General features: G+C 53.2%; 8 protein-coding genes across 8 annotated transcripts; 5 read left to right on the top strand and 3 right to left on the bottom strand.

The window, feature by feature from the left end:
- Positions 1–400: 400 nt before the first annotated feature.
- On the top strand, positions 401–1,123 carry BDP81DRAFT_312415 (uncharacterized protein; the record flags this gene model as incomplete). Its single annotated transcript, XM_060583802.1, has 1 exon — positions 401–1,123. A coding segment is annotated over one exon (723 nt), but the record flags the coding sequence as incomplete, so codon positions are not given.
- Positions 1,124–2,656: 1,533 nt separating this feature from the next.
- On the top strand, positions 2,657–3,235 carry BDP81DRAFT_311407 (uncharacterized protein; the record flags this gene model as incomplete). Its single annotated transcript, XM_060583718.1, has 1 exon — positions 2,657–3,235. A coding segment is annotated over one exon (579 nt), but the record flags the coding sequence as incomplete, so codon positions are not given.
- A 568-nt stretch (positions 3,236–3,803) lies between these two features.
- Positions 3,804–5,392, top strand: BDP81DRAFT_419254 (kelch domain-containing protein). Its single transcript, XM_060589757.1, has 2 exons — positions 3,804–4,178; positions 4,230–5,392. The coding sequence occupies exons 1-2, from the start codon at positions 4,024–4,026 to the stop codon at positions 5,323–5,325; spliced, it is 1,251 nt and encodes a 416-aa protein (XP_060448652.1). The 5' UTR covers positions 3,804–4,023; the 3' UTR covers positions 5,326–5,392.
- A 536-nt stretch (positions 5,393–5,928) lies between these two features.
- Positions 5,929–6,279, top strand: BDP81DRAFT_446435 (uncharacterized protein; the record flags this gene model as incomplete). The annotated part of the gene is made up of 1 exon (XM_060592060.1): positions 5,929–6,279. The coding sequence occupies one exon, from the start codon at positions 5,929–5,931 to the stop codon at positions 6,277–6,279; it is 351 nt and encodes a 116-aa protein (XP_060448651.1).
- A 901-nt stretch (positions 6,280–7,180) lies between these two features.
- On the bottom strand, positions 7,181–8,683 carry BDP81DRAFT_312647 (homogentisate 1,2-dioxygenase; the record flags this gene model as incomplete). The annotated part of the gene is made up of 2 exons (XM_060583824.1): positions 7,181–8,513; positions 8,616–8,683. The coding sequence occupies 2 exons, from the start codon at positions 8,681–8,683 to the stop codon at positions 7,181–7,183; spliced, it is 1,401 nt and encodes a 466-aa protein (XP_060448650.1).
- Positions 8,684–9,835: 1,152 nt separating this feature from the next.
- Positions 9,836–11,086, bottom strand: BDP81DRAFT_157533 (uncharacterized protein). Its single transcript, XM_060581967.1, has 5 exons — positions 11,000–11,086; positions 10,647–10,830; positions 10,513–10,564; positions 10,221–10,404; positions 9,836–10,166 (listed from the first exon to the last, which is right to left on the bottom strand). The coding sequence occupies exons 2-5, from the start codon at positions 10,771–10,773 to the stop codon at positions 9,999–10,001; spliced, it is 531 nt and encodes a 176-aa protein (XP_060448649.1). The 5' UTR covers positions 10,774–10,830; positions 11,000–11,086; the 3' UTR covers positions 9,836–9,998.
- Positions 11,087–11,433: 347 nt separating this feature from the next.
- Positions 11,434–12,570, bottom strand: BDP81DRAFT_419248 (uncharacterized protein). Its single transcript, XM_060589756.1, has one exon. It carries the CDS (start codon positions 12,229–12,231, stop codon positions 11,746–11,748), a length of 486 nt encoding a protein of 161 aa, XP_060448648.1. The 5' UTR covers positions 12,232–12,570; the 3' UTR covers positions 11,434–11,745.
- A 2,241-nt stretch (positions 12,571–14,811) lies between these two features.
- Positions 14,812–17,326, top strand: BDP81DRAFT_390808 (uncharacterized protein; the record flags this gene model as incomplete). The annotated part of the gene is made up of 7 exons (XM_060587458.1): positions 14,812–14,986; positions 15,052–15,215; positions 15,266–15,649; positions 15,703–16,425; positions 16,495–16,655; positions 16,712–16,912; positions 16,966–17,326. 7 exons carry the CDS (start codon positions 14,812–14,814, stop codon positions 17,324–17,326), a joined length of 2,169 nt encoding a protein of 722 aa, XP_060448647.1.
- Between the last annotated feature and the right edge of the window lie 59 nt (positions 17,327–17,385).

The following is a 17,385-nucleotide window of genomic DNA, read 5'->3' as shown; positions in this document are numbered from 1 at the left end:
ACCCAATCCAATGGTGGCTTGACCATCGGCTAACCTATCCAACGTTGAGCAAGCTTGCGCTTGATATCTTTGCGATCCCTGCGATGGCGACAGACTGCGAGAGGACATTCAGCCTCGCGAAGTTGACTTTAACCTCACAGCGATTATCAATGAGGTCCTCTACGCTGGAAGAGGTTCAATATCTCAAGAACTGGCTTCGCGGCGGTGCTGTGGAAGTAGGAGGTCAATTTTTCAATTAGAAGAGCTGATTGAGGTAAAGTCTGTAAGTCAGTACTATGAGGACTTTCGCGATAGCTTCATTCATTTCCCGATTAGGAAATCAGTCAAATCTATCAAATATTTGTCAAACAATCAAATATGAACCTCATATTTGATTTGTTTGTTTGGGTATAAGCGCTGGCTCCTAGCCTTCAATCAGACCCAGTACGACCGAGTTCTGTCTATTGAATCTGATTCTACCCTACTTCAGAACATTGATGGGCTTTTTCTCTCGCCGCCAGCTACGGTAGCTGTACCGCGGGCCTACTGGCTCTATCCAGAAAAGAAGATAGTTGCTTCACACATCATGCTCGTGCAGCCCAGCGTTGCCGAGTTCGCTCGGATAGTGGCAAATGTAGAACGCGCCGATAAAGAGTATGACATGGAAATTATCAATGACCTGTACAAAGACAGCGCCATGATTCTTCCTCACCGACCATATGGGCTTTTGACTCGGTCCTTTGGTGGCGTTCATCAAGACTACTACCTCGGAAATGATAAGGAGATTTGGGACGCGGTGACTGTCTTCAACGAAGCCAAATATCTTCACTTCTCTGATTGGCCCATGCATAAGCCTTGGTTGAAATCCTCCGAGAGTCTGATCAAGGAGAGGCAACCCGATTGCGTCATGAGAAATGGGACTGTGGATTGTACCGCGCGAGAACTATGGCATAGCTTCTACACAGACTTCAGAGCACGCAGGGCTGTGAGTTTACTCAACGCTTTTCACCTCTTAAAGTGCGATTTTGCTGACGAACCCAAAGCAAGTTTGTGGAATCAACACCTAGCCCAACTCGCAAAAGACTTGAACAACCGTTGGTTTAAGTATAGAAGAAGTGGATACCCAGCTTTGAAAATGTTATGAGAATTGGATTATTTATCATGGAGCGAAGTGATCGAGTGAGAACCAACATTGTCCCCTCTTAACATGCGTTTCTCTACATGTGACTCTGTCTCATTGTTCGTTCTTATGAGGTACGTCGAATAAAGGGAGACAAGGGTGTGATGGATGGGAAGCCACCAAGTCAGAAGAGTCATTGCCAAAATCGAAGGCATCAGTCCTTCGAAGGCGCGCTAATCACAGATCACCCTCCCTTGGACTAGCTTCAAAATACTTATCCCCGACGCTAGTCTGCGGCTGATCTCGTGTGTGATCTAGATTAACAGCCCACAACCAGGTGCATGAGACCAACAGTACTTAACTGCCAATATCATTGGTGTGGCGTCAAGGCTATGAGTGTGGCGGTAGGCTGGATCTTTGAAGGGTATTTCGGAATTGACCACAAGTGGTAGGATTACTTTCATGATCAGATATTATATAAATTGACTGTTCCGTGAATCAAAATCCTGACTAAATCCTGACGACCGGAAAACTGAACTGACGTGAAATTCTGCCCGAAATGATGCGACTCCCAAGCCTCGCAAGTGCAGTACTTCTGCTCCTGTTGCGGGCAGCCTCGATTGTGGACGCACAATCAGCATTATCCTGTACCGCAGTTCCTAGCGTTGCCTCCTGCGTTTCCTCTATTACATCAGTAATTAGCCGCACAGCCTCTGCGTCCAAGTTTTGTTCCTCAGTCTTGGAATGCCCTTTACCCACAACCACGACTTTGGTCGGCACCGTCTCAACGACAACAACCAAAATGCAGACATTTACTTACACTCTGGAAGAAATAGTAGGCAACATGGACTCTGGGGTTGCGTTTCAGACTGACGGATGGCCTCGATTGTTAGGGTACTGAGACGACTACGACGTCCACGTTTTCTTATACCGTACGCATTTCCACTTTCCACCCTTTTCTAATGAGAGCCTCAAGAAGTTGACACATTCCAATGCTACAGGAATCGACCTATAGTTATGTGGCAACTGTGACTGTCATGCCAACATGGACAGTTGAGTAAGTTGCGTAGCCGGCGACGAGATGTATACTCTTGACTGACAGTTGTAGACGATTCGAAGTCACAACAGCCAAGCCGAAGAAACGTCGAGAGGCCCCAAATCACCTTGAAGGCAGAGCAGTTACTTCAGTGTGCCCATCGGCAATTCAGAAGAGCGCATGCTCGTGTCTCTACACATGCCCAGGTCCAATCACCAAGGATAATCGCAAACCCATCAAGAGTATTGAGACTGAGATCTCATGGATCGTATGTTTGACGAGCTGATCGCCCTCCCCAAGGTCTGTGAACCGGATCAACATTGACGTGAGTCTGATCACCAGGTGACAACTTCATTCATCACATACACCAACATCGAATACTTCCCGATCATTACAACCAAAGTATCGCTTCTCACTAGCACAGTCACTGTAAGCAGCGAGTTAAAGTGTCCCCGACTCCCTGGCGTTGTTGCATTGTGAAGGTTACTGAGATTGATGCTCGAACACCTCAGCAAGCGGAAATTGCGACTCACACGCGAAAGGTCAAATGCACACCATCAGTCAGCGACTCTTCATTCTACCTACTAGCCACTCTTGCGCCGGTCCCATCGCCGGTCCCAGTGTACAACGACAAGTACGTGCTCGCGAACCCGCAATTCGAATGGTTCGCAGAGGATGGAGTCACGTTCGAGCCTCAGTATACCCGAGACAAGGGCGCCGCCAGCGTCTTCATCCTCGACAGCAAAGGCCGCATCGTCACGCAGACATCCTATGGCGATCACTTTTTCGCCAGCGATGACTACAACGACTTCGAGCTGGTGCATTTCCTGCCCCGCGGGTGGATACAGGCTCGCAGGCTTCACAACGGCGAAGACGTCGGGTTCGACTATGTCTATTGCACGATGCAGTCTCCGTCGGGGCGATACGCTGGTGGATTCAAGGAGTTGGCGTGCACGCAGGGGTACTTCAATGCGACGGTCTTGCAGTATTGTCCGTTGTATGACGAGTATTTCCGCACAGGAACGGTGCTTGGGGCAGAGTACAGTGCTACAACTCCTGATTGTCTGTTGGTCACGTACCTGGTGGTTCCCGTCTGCTGAAGAGAATCGAGCGCTTCGGCGTTATTTTGGTAGGGCGATTGGTAGGTCCGGAATTGCTGGGCCGGTAACTGAAGCCGCTCGGCTCCACTTCGCCGGGGGCGGCCTTCCGAAGCTGGTGCCGGTAATCTGCCATGCGCCAGGGCCTCGCGGCATTCACCAGAAGATGTTCTGCAGATTAAAATACATGTGTATCTATACATTTTGAGTCTTTCTCCATGGGAATCATCCATCAGTTCGCGAAGCCCTACTTATTTGAAAGCTGGTTCCCTGTCTCCTGCCAGTTGAGTGACTGACTCGCAGGAACAGGACGCATCGGGCCGGGGGCGGGAAAGACCCAAATGTTCGTCCTTTCTCCATGCCAGAGACACGCTGTTTGTCCCTGCATCAATTCCATAGTTATGTTCATCTTAGACAATACTGAGAACCCATATTTAGATCGGAAGGGACGATCAGGCCCGAACACGTGACGTCATACCGTACACGGAAGGCAGGGACCCCAAGCTAGGTACCTACGTCATTCAACGTTCCCCAGTTGTTCCTGACAATCAAATCACTTCGCAGCCGATATTGCTGCAGCACCACCAATCCAGCCTCAACTGCGAAATCTGTTGAGCGCGGCATTTCATAATATTTTCTCTCTTCTCCCTCATACAACACTTCTCAAAGACAAATACATCACTCGCGAGGCCATACACACCAGAAACTCCAACGCAAGAAAGCCATCTTCTACTGGACATCGCGATACCAAAAACCCTGTATCACGACACCAAACAACAATCACCATCACCATGGCAGAAATCGCAGCAGGCGCTGTCGTAGCGGAGCAGGTCGTTTCCACTGGCATTGAGGCTGGAGCGGCCGTCGCAGTGGCACGTCCAACACAGCCCTTGAAGGTGTCTTTGTCCCAGGTTGCCACCACCCAGTCCCCCGCTTTCGACACGTCGTAAGTCAGATCCCTCGTGTGTTTGGTTGGATTACTCTAATATTCCAATAGCGCTCTTGCACGTTCCCATCACTCAGTCACCGTCGTCAACCACAAGGCATGCATTTTTGGTGGCGAGACGGCAGAGGGCCAGCTGGCTTCTACTGACTTCCATGTCCTCTCCTTGCCGGCCATGACCAAGGGAGAGCCAGTTGCAGCTTATGCCTGCTATCCAACATTTGCGATGCAGGATGCAGAGACTGGCAAGACCTATGTCCCTTCCCCGCGTTCAAGACATGCGGCGGCAGCCCGCGGCCAGTTCGTAATTGTCAATGGCGGTGCTGATGCTAGCGGAAAGCCCATCGACGAGACTTGTCTCTGGCTGTGGGACTCTGAGAGTCTGAAGTGGACCAAGATTCAAGGAGCAAGCCAGATTGGCAAGACCATCACGCCGAGATTCGACCACCACATCTTTGTCGAGCAGACCCAGGACTTCCTGGTCCTCCATGGAGGAAGGACCGCACCAGGACAGGAGGCATCTACCGAGACTTGGATGTATAACTTTGATACTCTTGCCTGGACAGCGTTGCCGCCTTCTCCTCAGCCTTCCCTTGCCGCCGCGTTCGTCGACAACGTGCTTTATACCATTGGGGCGGACTCGAACATGAGCGGTGCTATCCACTACATGGACCTCAAGTCCAAAGCCGAGGACCGTGAGAAGCCCGATGCTCTTCAGTGGAAGACTGTCAACTTCCCTACCAACCCACTCACCCCTGGTCCCCGCCCACGCGAAGGCGGCGCGCTCGTGCCAGTCGATACCGGTGTTGGCCGACACTACCTGGTCTACATGTTTGGCGAGAACAGCACCTCAGCCGACAAGGATTTTTACACCGATATCTGGGCCCTTCAGCTCCCTACTCATGGCTTCAACGCAGCTGCTGTGAAGGATGCGATCCGTGACAAGCTGCCCCGTATTGATTCTGGTGAATTCAGTTGGGCAGAGGTGGAGCTTATTCCGACAGAGGAAGTCAAGACAGAGGGAAAAGCGCACCCCGGACCACGGGGCTACTTTGGTGCAGACGCTTCAGATGGAAAGAGTCTCGTCTTTTGGGGCGGCGTAAGCACGATGGGCAAAGAGGGCGATGGATGGCTACTTCAGGTCCAATGAGCGGTGTCTGATGAAGAAATATATGGACAAAACAAGATTCCCCAAAAGTGTATTACTAGTCAAGGACAATAAAAAGTGCTTTGATATATGAGGCAGGTTGAGATGCGTGACTCTTTTTACCTACAAGCGAACCGCCCGCAGAAAATATCGTCTGTCCACCTAAGGTATCTAGTACCTAGGAGAAGGGATGCGCACGGCAGAGATCGGACTGGCTGCCCTCTGCAGTGGGCCAACATAGAAGAGGGAGGGGCGTACTTGCCGTCATCAACATAGACACTATATTATGTACCAAGGTGGGAGGTACTGAGGTGGTAGTTTCCCGATTCAATGATATCCAGCCAGCTGAAGGAACGACCTCTGCCGTATGGAGCGTACCACCTCTTCATGGGCACCTTACCTTGTCAGGTCAGTACGAAGATGACATTTCAAGGCAAGACCTGATTGCTGATCTCCTTCCTTGCCTCATCAACCTCGGACGCTTGACCACGTACGAGCCACCCACTTCAACTCGTCGCGTGCGTTCCAATTGAACCCATCTATAACAACCGAAGTGTTGTATATAGTCAAACCACCAGGACGAACTCTTTCTGATCCACCATCATCATGGGTGCCGTCTCAAGCCGTCAGCCTCGCAAAATCACGCAAGAGAACGCTACCGAAGATCCTTATTACGATGTGATATTCACATATTGCGACGTAAAAGACAGTGACTCTGCAAAGGCAAAATGGGAAGCTGTCCTTTACATCGAGACAAAAGACCTAAAGCGAGTCTTACGCAAAGGGCTCGTTATCTCGGAAGACAATATTCAACCACAATCCGACTGTATCACGATCGAAAAGTGCCCCGGGTATCTTCGAGAAGAAGGCTGGATTTATGCCCGTCGGTACATCTTGTCTGGGAAGTCGTGCGGCGGATGGACGGCCCATCTCGCGGTTGGAGAGCGGACGAAATGAATATACTCGCGAAATTTCGACTGGCCGATCTTATTGGCCACGCGATGGAAGGTGGAGCTTTGAATAAGGAACATTGCTTGGTGTATCGGTATCCGGAGGGGTACAGGACCTTGGGTGCAGGTGAGAGCTCTGAGGCATGGTGGCCTTTGCTGGTTACTATTCTGCCGCTGAAGAGTCAGGTTTCGAAGTCAGAGGATAGCGTCAATGGCGATGCGGGTGGTGTCAAGGGTCGGGTGACTCCGCCTGATGAAAAGACAAAGAAGGGCTAGACGGACGTCGGACCTTTGGAGGATTTGAAGGAATGGACCGTGGAGGCGCTGTATGATTACGATGATATCGAGATGATTGAGGAGGCTTGTCCAGTGCGAACACTCCTGTTAGACTCGAAGGTAGCAACGGGGACTCGGCGATTCCGATGGCATTGTATACCCAGTGCTCTCACATGTAGACATACGCAATGCAAATAGAATCTAGATGCAGCAAGACCTGGCTCAAGGTACATTCGGGCGGTTGAATGATTGCTTCACTTGGGCTATTCCAGGAGGTGGCACGCTGAAGTTTTCCATAGACTTGAGTCGCCTACTCAGGTGATCCAAAGTGCTCGGGCTAAATCCATACGTGCCCAGCATCAGTCCCAGCAGACACATCTAGCCTCGCCTTGCCAGCTTGGAACCCTAAAGGAAAGTGGGAAAGCAACCGCCTGCATCACAAACTTGGACATCGGGCCTACAGTAGGCCTTTCCATAATAGGGACAGAAACGAGAGGCGCAAGTTTATTCAAACAGTTTACTTTTGTAGCTATTCATACTGGGGATTAAGGCAGTTGAGCCTCCCTGATCATATACCTCATCAAATATCGACTCGAATACACCAACCCCCGCCAGCCTTTTACTTGTATTGCTTACTTCAGTAAGTGTCCACCAGAAACAACACCCTCAGGCTTCTTCCAATGCACCGGCACCCCGCCCCAGCTCTCCTCAGCATACTGCTCCTGCACCTTCTGACACGTTCTCAACCCCCATTCCGTAACACCAACCATAGCACAACTCTCAAACATGAAGGCACAGCTGCCCGCGCCAACCTTGGCAGGCTTCAACTCGGCGTTCCTCGCGCCCTCACTACTCTCGGCGTCCGGACCGTGACCAGACATGGTATTATGCAGACTCGCGCCTCCCGGAACGAACCCGCCCTTGCCACCGCGCTTGGCGTCGTATCCGCCCGTGATGAGGCCCATGAACTCGGACATTGTGTTGCGGTGGTAGTAGGGGGGCCGGAAGGTATCTTCAGCGACGAGCCAGCGCGGGGGGAAGATGACGAAATCGGCAATGGCGGTGCCCGGGACGCCGCTGGGGGCCGAGAGGACTGTGAAGATGGAGGGGTCTGGGTGGTCGTAGGAGATTGTGCCGATTGTGTTGAAGCGGCCTAGGTCGTATTTGTAGGGGTAGTAGTTTCCGTGCCAGGCGACGACGTCAAAGGGTGTGTGAGGCTGCGTAGTCGCAAAGTAGTCGTTGTTGAACTTCACCGTAATGGTGTAATTATTCTCCCCCTCGTGCGCCGTCGCGCCAAAGTCCTCGTCGAAGCAGGCGACAGGCACCTGGAAGTCGCGCGCGTTGGCGAGGCCGTTTGTGCCGATGGGACCCAGCTCGGGGAGGATAAAGTGGCCCTGGTAGAGCTCGAGGGCGTAGCCGCGGGCCGGGCCGGAGGGGAGGTGGACTTGGTATTTTACGCCGCGGGGGATGACGGCGATCTCGAGGGGTCGGACGAGGAGCCAGCCGTGTTCTGTGCGGATGTCGAGGGTTCCTTCTTGCGGGACGATGAGGAGGTCGCCGTCGGCGGAGTAGAATGCTGCTTTGGGATCCATGCTGCGCCCCGCGGCGTAGACGTACATGCCGATGCCTTGCTTTAGGGTCGGGTCGCCTGCGCCGGCGACGAGGCGCATGCCGGCGACGAAGTCCCATTCTTTGGACTCGTCATGGTCGAAGGGGTCCCAGCGAAGTTGGTTGGGGATGTATTGGAGCGCGGAGGGGAGGGCGCGGGTCTCTGGGGACGGGGCTGTGGTCGGGGCGAAGGGGTGGTGGGCGCAGGAGGGGAGGATGCGGTAGAGCCAGGCTTGTTTGCTCTCGTGGCGGGGTGCCGTGAAGGAGGTTCCGGAGAGCTTTTCGGCGTAGAGGCCGTGGGGTGCCTTTTGTGGGGCGTTTTGGCCGATGGGGAGGGAGTCGGGGACGGCTTCGGATCTGGGGTTGAGGAGGTGGAGATGTTAGCAAATCCGGGGAGAGGTTGCGGGGGAAGGGATGCGTTGTAGGCAGGACGAGGGTAGGAAGTGAGGTCGTACGTACTCGAGATGTGAGTCGAAGCCGACCTGGTAGCGGTACTTCTCCTTGAAGTCAAACGTTGTAACGGGCATTGCTACAGGCTTTTGTTTCTTGTGAGCGACGTGATAGATGGGTGAAGTCGCAAGCTATGGGGTGTGTTGTTCTTGCGCAAAGAGCTGATGATGGAGATAAGAAATTGTCTTCCAATAATGTTTCTAGAGGAACACACGAGTTCAAATATCACTCCCGGCCTCCCCGCCTCACCCCCTCGGACCTTTCTGGATGACGTTTGGGTGAAATGCCATCCAATTCCTCTCAAAGCCGGGGCGGGCAGCTTTGCCTGGTACCGGTATCATTATTCCGCGTTTGTGTGAGAGGGAAAGGCACGGCAAGACGCGGCGTCTGCCGACGTTAGCCGGGGTCCGTGCTTGCTCTTCTATGAACCTTGGACCTTTCAATTCCGATTTCCGACAAGCTTACTCAGGGCACCTCACCTTGGGTAAGATGTTCACTTCGAGGAAGAAGACCCGCGTTAGTTCCGCTCAATGGTTCGATCCGGAGCGTTCGCGGGGGGTTCGGCTCCAGGCGATGTATTCATAATGCGCTCTCGCTTGAGAATGGAGGTTCATCAGGTGGGAGATGCCAATCATCTTCTCAAGAGACACTGGAAATATGCGTTGAAGCAGTAACAAATTTCCCTCTCGATGGCCGCAGAAGCTTGTTAGTGTACTATGGTTTTACCCCGCCATTCGTACCCCGCGACCAATTGAGGGGTCCCTCTGTGATTGTTTGATGGGCTGTCCGGCATCGTCGTTGGAGTTCTGATCGCAGGTGTCTTTAGCATTGATTCTGTTTAAGTCAGCATCATCTCTTCTGCCGCAAATATGAGTACCCAGTCAGGGTCTCACGGGTTTACGGGCATTTCGCGTGGAATCCACGGTAAGCCGCTACGGCGTGCAGGACCCTTGCTCCCCGGAGAGTGGGTCACGATTAATGCAGGCAGGCCGCGATGGGAGAGTGTTACTCATATCCACTCACTCGAATTTCAACCTCCGCCAGACTACATGATGTTTACGTATTGAACACTTCTACATGAAATCGTCATGCTCGCTCCATGTTCTCAGCTTCAAATGACTGATCAAGTGGAAGGTCAACGAATCAATTGAACTGGGTACCCAAGCTATCACCGCTAGACACCCCGCTCCATCGAGCGTCAACTCCATAATCCTCCTAACTTTACACCTCGAAGCATCAAGCTCCAGAGCAGAGATCCGAACCCATTGACACAATATCCGACGATATCTATCGCAATATCCCATTGCGCCAAGTCGCCTATTGAGCCAAAGCGAAGCAAGCAGTTTTACCAGGAAGTATTGGACCAGATATGAAGAAATAAAGTCAGGGAAGTTACTCCTCACCCTCGTTCTTCTTGTTCTTCTTCTTCTTGCCGCCGCCACCGCCGCCGATCTTCTCAATTGCGGGGTTCTTCTGGAGGTGAACAACCAAGCGTGTCCAGGACTCTTCCTTGTCCCATTCAAAGCCAGCCAGGTACGGGTTGTCGAGCTCGTCGTCAGACTGAGCATTCTTGTTAGCAGTGGTTCGTGACATGGCTCTTTGGGTCATGCTTACTCTCTTCTTATATGCCTTGTGGATGGCGTCCAGGGCATCCTTTATCGTTACTCCCTTGAGGTTGCGTGCTGTTACTTCCATGCCGAGCGGGAAGTGCAGGTCAATCTTCTTGACTGGGGGCTTTGACAGGTGCACCTTGAGAATTTCCTTGTCCTCGACTTGCGATGATGAAGTGTTGATCTTCCTGTTTGGGGTCAGTCTGTGTTTTGTGATGAATGCCGACCGCAAACACCACGGAATCAATGGTTGGCGACATAGCTAAGCATGATGGACTGAGTGAATGAAAACTTACCATCCTGTCCGTTGTGTTTCCGGTGCGAGCTCAAGCTCAATCTTTTCTTCTTCTGTTGCATTGTTAGTCGTGTCCCGAAGAAGCCGAGTCAAGTCAAGGGTCAAGTCAGGTGCGGGGCTGAGGCAGTGACGTACCAAGGTCCTTGATGTTGTACACGCCAGGTGCAGCGGCGGATGATTGCCGGCGAGTCTTGGACTCCTTGGGTGGTGATTGAGAGAGACCTCCGACAGCTGAGTCGACCTTGGAGAGCGGTTCCGTCATGATTGCAGTTGTGTGTGAAATGTTTGATCAAAGGTGATCGTGTTGGTTGTTTGTAGTCTAGGTATTGTGTTAGCTGAGGAGGCTCCAACGATGTTGATTCGACCGAAGCTTCAGCTACAGCTCCAGCTCCAAGCTCTTCGAGCTTCAAGCTCCGAGGTCCAGGAACAGGAGCTCTCTCGTGCTTCTCAATGGATGACGGTTGGGGAGGAAAGGGGTGAAGGGGAGCTACCTATGTTGAACAGGTGATGTGTGGTTGTGAGATGGATGGTTGGAGGAGAAGTGGGATGAGGAGGGGATTAAGAAGGGAAGGAAAGGAGGGGGCAAGAGCCAGAGGAGGTAGATGGATGTCGATCCGGTCAGGCGCCTGACCTGGCGTGCGGGCCTGAGGTAAGGAGAGGAGAGGGGAGAGAGGGGTCCGTCAAATGTGAAGTATCGAGGAGAGGTATCTGATGTTACGATGCGCAGAATGAGGCGTGGGAGAATACTTGGTGATGTACATTGGTTTGGGGGTGTACTTGTATGTATTAGACGGAAAGTGGTGCTTGGGGCCCTGGGAGTGGTCGGTTTTGTCGGACCAGAGCTGGAGCTGAAGCGACCAGGCCACCTAACAGAGCAAGCAGCCACGCAGAGTTACTGAGAGCGAGCAGAAGCAGCAAGCTCCCTGCATCGGCTTTGGAGTGGCAGCCATTGTCGATGCATTACGGTTTCGTCAGACCGGGCGGGGTAACTGCCCATCAATGGCGTTGCCAGACGATCGCGTGACATGGAAGCTCATGAGATGCGCGCAGGCCTGCGAGGGAGAACGGCGAGGAACGGGCGGCAGGTGACGGGTGGTCCGGGCTGGGAGCAAGTGCAGCGCAGGGACCAGGGGGTAGGTAGACCTCAGGGAAAGAGAGAACCACAACCCACAGGAGCTCCTTCTCTCTGCTCACTCTGCAACCCTGAAGGCCTTCCTCCCATACTTCGTACCTCTCATGAGCCCACACAAGGCAGGTACTCCTTCAATGAGGAGGAAGGTACATGCAATCTGCTCTTGCTCCGACTTGACTGTCCTTCCGTATTCTCCACTTGCTCCTTCTCATCCATGACCTTTACTCTTGCAATGGGAGTTGATGGTACCTGACCGTGTGAAGCAAGATGGCCCGACTGGTCTGGTTGGCTGATTGTCCGAAACGGGCATGGCGCGGCCAAGGTCGAGCCACTCGAGGGGACTTCCTGACGGATCGGCTTTAGTACGGTCTCCGAAGTCAAAAGTCTGGGGTAAAAAGTCTGGGGAAATGGCCAAAATAGAGAGCTTGAAGCTGCAGTCTGACGGTCCAGCGACGGTCGGGCCCACTCCTCCCGTCTCATAAGGTGCATACACTTACTTGCACTGGCTGTGGGATGAATATGGGTGCCATCAGGAAGAGAGTGTGAGAGGATGTGTGTGTGTGTGGGAGGGGAGCATCTCGAGATCATCTTGATGCTTCTTTCTCATGAGCGAGATTCTACGCAAGATCTCCAGCCTTGGAAGCAGGCACAAATTCAGGAACAGGAACAGGAATAGAAACAAGGACACAAACGCAGCTCGGCGTTTGTTGCAGCAGTAAGACCACCGTCTCCGACCCGTCACTGCGAAAATGGGCCAAGCGAACTGGCACGCGGGGGACAGATTAGACCGCCGCTTTTGTTACAGCATCATTAGCACATATATCTCTACCACGTCTTAATAAAAAGCCATGAAATTATTATAAAATATTCAGAAAATACCTAAATCACTTCTCTATATTTATTACTTAGTGTTTTTGATATTTAGTAGTTTTGGGGTGAGCAGTGGTCGCTGATGTAGAGAGAGAGGGCGCCTGGCGATGGGCGGTCTAAAATGTCCCCCGCGTGACTGGTTTCCCGTGGTGGGGTCGCTGCTCTGTCGTGTACGGTGGTACCACAAAACAGCCCATCCCTCACCTGATTCACCACCCCCAACCTGTCGACAGTAAGACAGCAACCAGAGCATTCGAGAGTTGGGAGAATGGTTTGCTAGTGACACTCTGCCGATGGGCGATGACAGGCGGCATCTGAGATGAGTGAGGTGATTTGCTGGTCCCGTGAATATGCTTTGCTGGGGCTGCTGCTAGCAACGAATTGACGGCCTGCCCTCAAACGCCAGAGTTCGACCATCCCCTCACTGTGACACAGCTACGCGCGGGCAATCGAGAGCTCACATCACCTTCCTCGTGCCCTTCGTGCCCCCTTTGCCCCCCCTCGATGATCCCACCCTCGATATAAGCCACGCGGATCCCGACAGATCCTCTTTTCCAACCGACTCCTGGCAACATTTCTTCCCTCCGCGGATTGCACGATGCCTTCGTTGATTCAGTGTCCTGTACTGCTTCCAGATTCCGTCCATCGTTGGTCTATTGTTTATATCTCATCTCTCCAGAGCATCCCACCATGACCTGCTCCGTTTCTCCATTTCTATCCCCAACTCAGGTCTCCTAGAGTCACAAACACATTGCGCGTATATCAACTGCAGCTAGGCGAAGCAACAGTAGCAGCATGTCGTCACGCTCTCCACATTCCCGCGCCAGCTTAGCGTCTCACTTCGTCTCGTCTCGCACGCTTCACACGTTCAAGTTCACGCCCGCATCGTTTCTGTCTCTGTCTATCTCAGTCTATCTCAGTCCCTTTCGGTCTCTTCTCGAGTTCCCACTTCCTGCCGGCATTCCTCGTTCCCCGCTTTCGCTTCCGTCCGCCGTGAAGACCCCACGTCCCAAGCACGCAACAAGGCCATGTCCACGTTATCGCTCCCCGTCACCTGTCCGACCGGAAACGCATTTCCAGTGTCTCGAAGTTCGCCTTTCGCCCTTCGCCACCATCTAGATACGCCCGGAACAGCATCTTGAACTTCCATCCTCGAGTGTGAAAAGACCGAACGGACCGTGTAGCACTCTCTGATTTAGCCGCCCTTATAAAACCCTCTGTGAGTATGGGAGTATCCCCTCCACTGATCATGCAGTTGGGCTACCGCCGTCCCGATGACATCGAATCCCCGAGCATGAAGCCAGCATGAACGCGATGCACTAGCGGCACAGCAACCCACAACGCCAGTTACGGATGACCCGGCCCAGCTGCAGCTCCATCTAGCTTAGTCGCCAGCCCCAGTTCCCTCCGAACCGCCTTAGTGATCACCTCGCCCGCCCGCCCGCCCTCCCGGCGTTCCCCGTTTGAAGAAGATGCGGATAGCGTTTAAGACGGGCAGCTGTGAGTAGGATTGAATGGTTGTATGTGGAGACGCCCAACCTGTCTGCAATAATATCACTGACAACTCCATGGCAGATCGAGGCAATGTCGGCTTGGTAGTTATAGCCTTTGTATCTAGAGTCTAGACAGCACGCCGACCCTTTCGGATATCGACAATGAGACGCCTTGCCAGGTCATATCGGAATTACGACCTCGCCCAGCGACGAATCGGTATAATCGAACGACGTACGACAGGAATACAGCACGAGAAATGGGCATGGCCGATTGAAGATGATGCATGAACTCTTGAAGAGTAACATGCTCGAGCCTTGAGCTCGGAGTCACGGAGCGGAAGGGTTCAGGGTCAGATGGGCGGGTGGCATGAGCAGGCGGGCCCAAGGGAGACGCAAAGCTGGAGCTCTGGCAGAGGAAAACCAGCAGCGTCTGTGCTTTCATCGATACATGTTATCTTATCAGCATCAAATCAACCCCGCTATCTCCCTTATCATCTCATCTTAGTCATTAGTGGCCTGTCGTCATTCCGATCTTGTACCCCTCGTGCCCCTCCACTGCCAATGGAATGAACAATCCCTCCGTGCCGTGTTCAGCTCCTGCCACGGAACCCCGCCCCGGGCGTTTGCTTTGCTTGACTTGAACTTTGTCCCCGAACACCGCCCACTTCAACCAATCACTCTCTCTCTTGGCTGCCACCACCGCCCGGAACCACCCAATCGCACATTTGCTGGCTTCCGTCTCTGGATCCCATCTGCGGACTACCATCTGATATCGGACTGCGCCGGCCGGCCTCTCGTCGTCGCCATGTCATTCGTCACCGTCGCGGCGGCGACCCTGCCCAGTGTCCCGTTGGACTTCAAGGGAAATCGCGACCGGATCCTAGAGTCCATTCGCATCGCCAAGGCTCAGGGGGCTACACTCAGAACCGGCCCAGAGTTGGAGATTCCCGGCTATGGCTGCCTTGATCACCACCTTGAAGGTACTTACAACCAAACCTTGGCGAGCCTTCCGAGGATTCATGGATGAGAGCTAACAACTCCCCAGGCGATACCTTCCTCCACAGCTGGGAAGTTCTCGCTGAAATCATCAGCGATCCTATCTGTAAGGATATGCTGATTGATCTTGGCATGGGAGCCCGCCATCGCAACGTCCGTTACAACTGCCGCGTTCTCTGCACCTACAAACACATCTACCTCATCAGGCCAAAGGTACGTGCCCCATCTCCCCTTTCGGAACCACTTGAACTCACATCCACAAGCAAAGTCTAGCCAACGATGGCCTCTACCGTGAAGCACGGCACTTCACGGCATGGACGAAGCTCCGAGAGGTCGAGACCTACTACCTAGAGGCCGTGGCCGCTGAGGTCACCGGCCAAAAGTCGGTTCCTATTGGTGACTTGATTCTCAGCACTCTTGACACCGCCGTGAGTTGTGAGACTTGCGAAGAGATGTTCTCGCCCCTGAACCCTTCAACGTTTCTCGGCCTCAACGGCGCCGAGATCATCCTCAATAGCAGTGCCAGCCATGCTGAGCTGCGAAAGCTCAAGACACGGCTCGATCTCATCTCGAATTCGACGCGGAAGTTGGGCGGTATCTACGTATATGCTAACGCAACTGGCGTCGATGGCGAGGCGCGCATGCTGGTATGGCCACCAAACTCCAGTAAATGTGTTCTGGCAGCTAATCTGAAATCAAGTTCGATGGATCTAGCATGGTGCTCGCCAATGGCAAGGTCCTCGCACAGTCATCCCAATTCTCCCTGAAGCCCGTCGAAGTCATCACCGCCACTGTCTCCGTGGAAGAGGTCAGAAGCTACCGCTCGAGCATCTCTCGAAACGTGCAGGCTGCTGCCCAACCTGACTTCCCTAGAGTCGAATGTGACTTGAGACTTACGAGACCCGCCGACGAAGTATACCTATCAGATCACCTCCAAATCGCAAAGGAGATCGAGCTTAAGATCCTCGACCCCATGGAAGAAATTGCCTTGGCGCAAGCGGTCTTCCTCTGGCAGTACCTCTGCCGCACAAACTCCCCTGGCTATTTCCTTGCCCTGAGTGGAGGTCTGGACTCATCGACGGTTGCGCTCTTCGTCTACAGCATGGCTAAGCTTGTGCTCCAGTCCATTGACGCTGGAGAGATGTCGACCCTGGAGGATTTGAGACGCATCACTGGTGACAAGACTTTCATGCCTGAAACACCGCAGGAGGTTGTGTCGCGCTTGCTGCACTCGTGCTACATGGCAACTGTCAATTCTGGAGATGATACTCGGACAAGAGCCCGTCGCCTCGCAGAGGTACTCGGAGCTTACCACTCTGACATCTCAATCGATGAAGCGGTTCAAGCTCATGAGGCCATCATCGAGAAGACGCTCAACTTTAAACCCCGGTATGGTGTTGAAGGTGGCACTCCTGCCGAGAACGTGAGTGGTCTCCCCAATTGTCCCAAAAACGGAACTGAAAATCGTACGAGGTTCTGACTCTTCATCCAGCTGGCCCGTCAAAACATCCAGGCAAGAAACCGTCTTGTTGTCCAGTATGAGCTGGCACAGCTGTCCACGACCGCAAGACAACTTCCAAGAGCCGGCGCAGCGCTTCTCGTGTTGGGCAGTGGCAATGTCGATGAGAACTTGCGTGGCTACTATACCAAATAGTAAGTAATGAACCATCATGGCTATGCCAACATCACATAGAGCTCACCAATATTAGCGACGCATCGTCTGCAGATATCGCTCCGCTAGGAAGCATCTCCAAGACGGACGCCAAGAACTTCCAAGCTTGGGCCAGGGATCAGTGGGACTTGCCCATCATGTCCGAGTTCCTCGAGGCGACGCCATCAGCGGAGCTTCTTCCTCTATCTGCCGGAGTCCAGGATGATGAAGCGGACACCGAAATGGGCCTGACATACAGGTAAGTCTACAAGACACTCCTAGCCACGACGCAAGCACTGACCAATTTTGCAGCGAACTCTCCGAATTCGGTATCCTGAGAAAGGTACACAAGCTGGGCCCGTGGTCTATGTACCTCCGACTCCTCGGAGACTGGAAAGAGAGGCCGGGCTACGGCCCCCGCGAAATCGGCGAGCGCGTCAAGAGGTTCTTCCGCTTCTACTCGATGAACCGCCACAAGGCCGTCATCCTCACGCCCTCGCCGCATCTCTCGGCGTATAACCCCGACGACAACCGCCACGACCTCCGTCCGTTCTTGTACGTCGTCAACTGGCCGTGGCAGTTCTCCAAGATTGATGCGCATGTGGAGGAGCTTGAGAAGAAGATCGCGGACAGGGCGAGGCCGGCGGATGTCCAGTTTGACGCGCTCGATTAGGAGACGAGACGCGAGTTGCTGGATGAAGCTCATAGACGGATGGCGAGCTGAGGAATGAG

Source organism: Colletotrichum phormii (genome assembly GCF_030913505.1).
Source record: "Colletotrichum phormii strain CBS 102054 chromosome Unknown BDP81scaffold_4, whole genome shotgun sequence".
NCBI lineage: Eukaryota > Fungi > Ascomycota > Sordariomycetes > Glomerellales > Glomerellaceae > Colletotrichum > Colletotrichum phormii.
This window is presented reverse-complemented; position numbering and strand designations above follow the sequence as displayed.

Coding starts and splice junctions, on each gene's coding strand:
- BDP81DRAFT_157533 (XM_060581967.1), bottom strand. CDS start 10,773: ATGACGGAACCGCTCTCCAAGGTCGACTCAGCTGTCGGAGGTCTCTCT. Junction 10,565..10,646: donor GTACAACATCAAGGACCTTG/GTACGTCACTGC, acceptor ACAATGCAACAG/AAGAAGAAAAGATTGAGCTT. Junction 10,405..10,512: donor GAAACACAACGGACAGGATG/GTAAGTTTTCAT, acceptor GACCCCAAACAG/GAAGATCAACACTTCATCAT.
- BDP81DRAFT_419254 (XM_060589757.1), top strand. CDS start 4,024: ATGGCAGAAATCGCAGCAGGCGCTGTCGTAGCGGAGCAGGTCGTTTCC. Junction 4,179..4,229: donor TCCCCCGCTTTCGACACGTC/GTAAGTCAGATC, acceptor ATATTCCAATAG/CGCTCTTGCACGTTCCCATC.
- BDP81DRAFT_419248 (XM_060589756.1), bottom strand. CDS start 12,231: ATGATCTCGAGATGCTCCCCTCCCACACACACACACATCCTCTCACAC.